We start from the raw sequence: 3,508 nt of genomic DNA, 5'->3' as shown, positions 1-3,508 counted from the left end.
CAACTGTAATCCCAGTTCCAGAATCTAACAGTCTCTGCACAGAGACAGGGCAGAGAGCACATGAAGTGGCTATGGCCCATGACAAGGGTCCAAACTGAACAGGGTCAGGCTTTTATTAGGGAAACCGCTTTTGCTGCCAGACAAAGCACCATTCACATAGAACCGGTCCTGACACTCCACTGCCCAGGGCAATCCGCCTGTCCTCCCCACCCCCAGCACCATACCTTGGAGGCAATTATAAACAGGGAAGACTCGGGGGTCAGACAGGCCAATGTTTTGGCAATGTGGGTTCCATCGATGTTAGAGACAAACCAGATGCGGGGACCTCCTGAGGAGTAGGGCTTGAGAGCTTCAGTCACCATGAGAGGTCCCTGCAGGAAGCGAGGACAAGGCTCTAAGGAGTGACTCTTCCCTCCCTTCACCCTTTCCCAAGGTGAGCTGGGCGCTATTTACCAGGTCAGAGCCTCCGATGCCGATGTTGATGATATCTGTGATGGGTTTGCCGGTGTACCCCTTCCATTCGCCGCTCCGGACGCGCTGCCACAGAACCAGAAGATAGGATTAGCCCGATGCACAAGGAGAGGCCACAGCTCAGAAACCCCACCCCTTCTGGGTCATTCTGCCTCAATGACAGATATCTCGCAGGCCCTCTCGGGAGCTTCTGGAGGCCACAGCAACAGATCCCTGTCATGCTCCAGGACACACGTTATCCTGGCACACCATCACATGCTATTTCCACAGACTTGGGACAAACAGGGCTGTCTTGTCTGCACGGGACTAGAGAGACGGCTCCGTGGTTAGGACTCAGGTTCAGTTTCCAGTACCCACATGGCGGCTCACAGCCATCTGTAACTCCAGTTCCGGGGATCTGATGCCCTCTTCTGACCTCCATGGGCACCAAGCACGCACATGGTGCATATACACACACACAGGCACTCACTCACACACACACACACACACGTAAAAGCAAAAAGCCTACAGAGAGCCAGAAGTGTTCTGAAGTCTCTCACTCCGCCACACTAGCTGCCCCACTTTAGCAGGGCTTCCCCTGTCATTGCTGCCGGACACTGCAAGCACCTGCTTTGATGATGTTGCTTTGCCTGTTCAACCAATCAGGTGACTCCAGCTGTTCTTCGGGAAGTTGTTGTAAACACCCAATTTGACAATTTATCTGCTCACTGTTTTTAAACTTCTGCTTGCTACACTTAGGCCTTGCACATACTAGGTAAGAACTCTAGCACTGAGTTAAATCCCTAGCTCATATGGTTCTGACACAGAATCTGACTATATACATGCACAGCCCAGGCTGATCTTGTACTGGCAACCCCTCTGCTTCAGCCTCCTGATTGCTAGGGTCAAAGCTATGCTACCATGTCCAGCTGCTTCCAAACGATGCTTGACCTGGTACATATCCTTGTGAACTTCCACCTCTGCCTTATCAGTGCTGGCCTGTGACACACAAGGATACAGTAAAAATGATCCCGTGTGGATGGGAAGCTTGGGCCTAACAACCTAAAGCTTCAGGGTTGCTCTGAGCCCCCCCCCACATCGAGTTATTCTTTCAACTTATGTGCATGAGGTTTAGCCTACATGTACGTACATCTGCATGTCACACGCATAGTTTGTCTGTGGAGGCCAGTAGAGGGCATCAGATCAATCCCCCAGAGCTGGAGTTACAGAGGGTTGTGAGCTGCCATGTGGACGCTGGGAATCAAACCGAGCTCCTTTGCAAGAGCAGGCAGTACTCTAAACCATGGAAGCATCTCTTCAGCTCTCCAATTTCTCTCTTTAAAGAGTCCACCTACCAGGCTGGAGAGATCTCTCATCAGTTAAGAGCACTGACTGCTCTTCCAGAGGTCCTGAGTTCAATTCCCAGCAACCACATGGTGGCTCACAGCCATCTGTAGTAAGGACTGGTGCCCTCTTCTGGCCAACTTCAGGCACACATGCAGGCAGAATACTGTATACATAATAAAGAAATCTTTAAAGAGCCCACCTACCACGTTGTGTGGATACCCAGCCCTGTGACTAAGGGAAAGGAACTGAGGATTCCTTCCAACAAGCAGTACCAACCAAATTCACAGAGAGAATCTTCCAGAACTGACACCTTCAGAAAACAGCAGCATGGGCCAATACTCTGATTACCACTTCAACAGAGCCCCCAAAACAAAACAATGCAGGTAAAACTGCTCCCCAACTTTTGATCCAGAGACACCAAGTGAAATAGCCACGCCAACCCTCTGTGTGCCAAGTTCTGGTGTGATTACCAAACAATGACCTATCACTGAACTAATGCAAGTCACAGGATATGATTCTAGTCAAAACATGAACAAAGGACTGGAGAGATGGCTCAGCAGTTGAGCACTGACTGCTCTTCCAGAGGACCCAGTTCAGCTCCCAGAACCCACATGGCAGCTTCACAACCAACTGTAATCCCAGTTCCAGAATCTAGGACTTATTTATTTTATGCATAGCGTGCACTATCTTCATGTTCACTTGCATCAGATCCCACTAGAGATGGTTGTGAGCCACCATGTGCTTGCTGGGGATTGAACTCAGGACCTCTGTAAGAGTTGCCAATGCTCTTAACCACTGAGCCACCTCTCTAGCTCTCAGTTCCAGAATCTAACAGTCTCTTCTAGCCTCTGAACACTGTATGCATATATACACACACTACGCTGAAGTACACACAGGCAAAATACATAAAAGAAAATATTTGAGATAACAAATTAACAAGCTGGATATGGTAGCTCATGCCGATAATTCCAGCACTCGGGAGGCTGGACTATCCTGACACCGTCCATAAAGAAACAAACCTAACACTTTGATAGAAAATTTTTAAGAGTAAGTAAAAAAGATTAGACTGCCTAGAAGCAGCTGCTGGTATAGGTTTAAAGAAAGGGCAGGAAAATTATTACTGAAAATTGTAGGGAAAATAATTTTTGTAGGTCAGACTTGGTGTTACACCCCTGTAATCTCACCCCTAGAGAGGCAGAGGCAGGTGGACCTCAGTAAGTTTGAGGCCAGCCTGGTCTACAGAGAGAGTTCTAGGACAGTCAGTGCTACACAGAGAAACCCTGCCTTGAAAAAAACAAAAATAGGGGCTAGGGAAATGGTTCAGCAGTTAAGGGCACTGGTTGCTCTTCCAGTGGTCCTGAGTTCAATTCCCAGCAACCACATGGTGGCTCACAAAGATCTATAATGAGACTGGTACCCTCTTCTGGCCTGCAGGCATACACATACAGACAGAACACTGTATACATATTAAATAAATAAAATCTTTTAAGAAAAAAGAAAAAGGGGCTGGAGAGATGGCTCAGAGCACTGGCTGCTCTTCCAGAGGTCCTGAGTTCAATTCCCAGCGACCACATGGTGGCTCACAACCATCTGTACTGAGATCTGGCGCCCTCTGGCGTGCAGGCATACATCGAGGCAGACTATTGTATACATAATAAATAAACAAATCTTTAAAAAAAAAAAAAAAAAAAATTCCGAGCAAAGCAACTGA

The 3,508-nt window shown here is 48.1% G+C and overlaps 1 protein-coding gene across 1 annotated transcript in view; it reads right to left on the bottom strand.

The window, feature by feature from the left end:
• The window catches only part of Gpi (glucose-6-phosphate isomerase), a 29,550-nt gene that overhangs the window by 18,876 nt on the left and 7,166 nt on the right, over positions 1-3,508 (bottom strand). Inside the window, exons 5-6 of the mRNA XM_005368436.3 lie at positions 454-537; positions 225-371 (exon numbers count right to left, since the gene is read on the bottom strand). Of these exons, the coding sequence (XP_005368493.1) occupies positions 225-371; positions 454-537 (231 nt within the window). The remainder of the gene's footprint in view (positions 1-224; positions 372-453; positions 538-3,508) is intronic.

The sequence above is a fragment of the Microtus ochrogaster genome, unplaced genomic scaffold (assembly GCF_000317375.1).
Source record: "Microtus ochrogaster isolate Prairie Vole_2 unplaced genomic scaffold, MicOch1.0 UNK32, whole genome shotgun sequence".
NCBI lineage: Eukaryota > Metazoa > Chordata > Mammalia > Rodentia > Cricetidae > Microtus > Microtus ochrogaster.
This window is presented reverse-complemented; position numbering and strand designations above follow the sequence as displayed.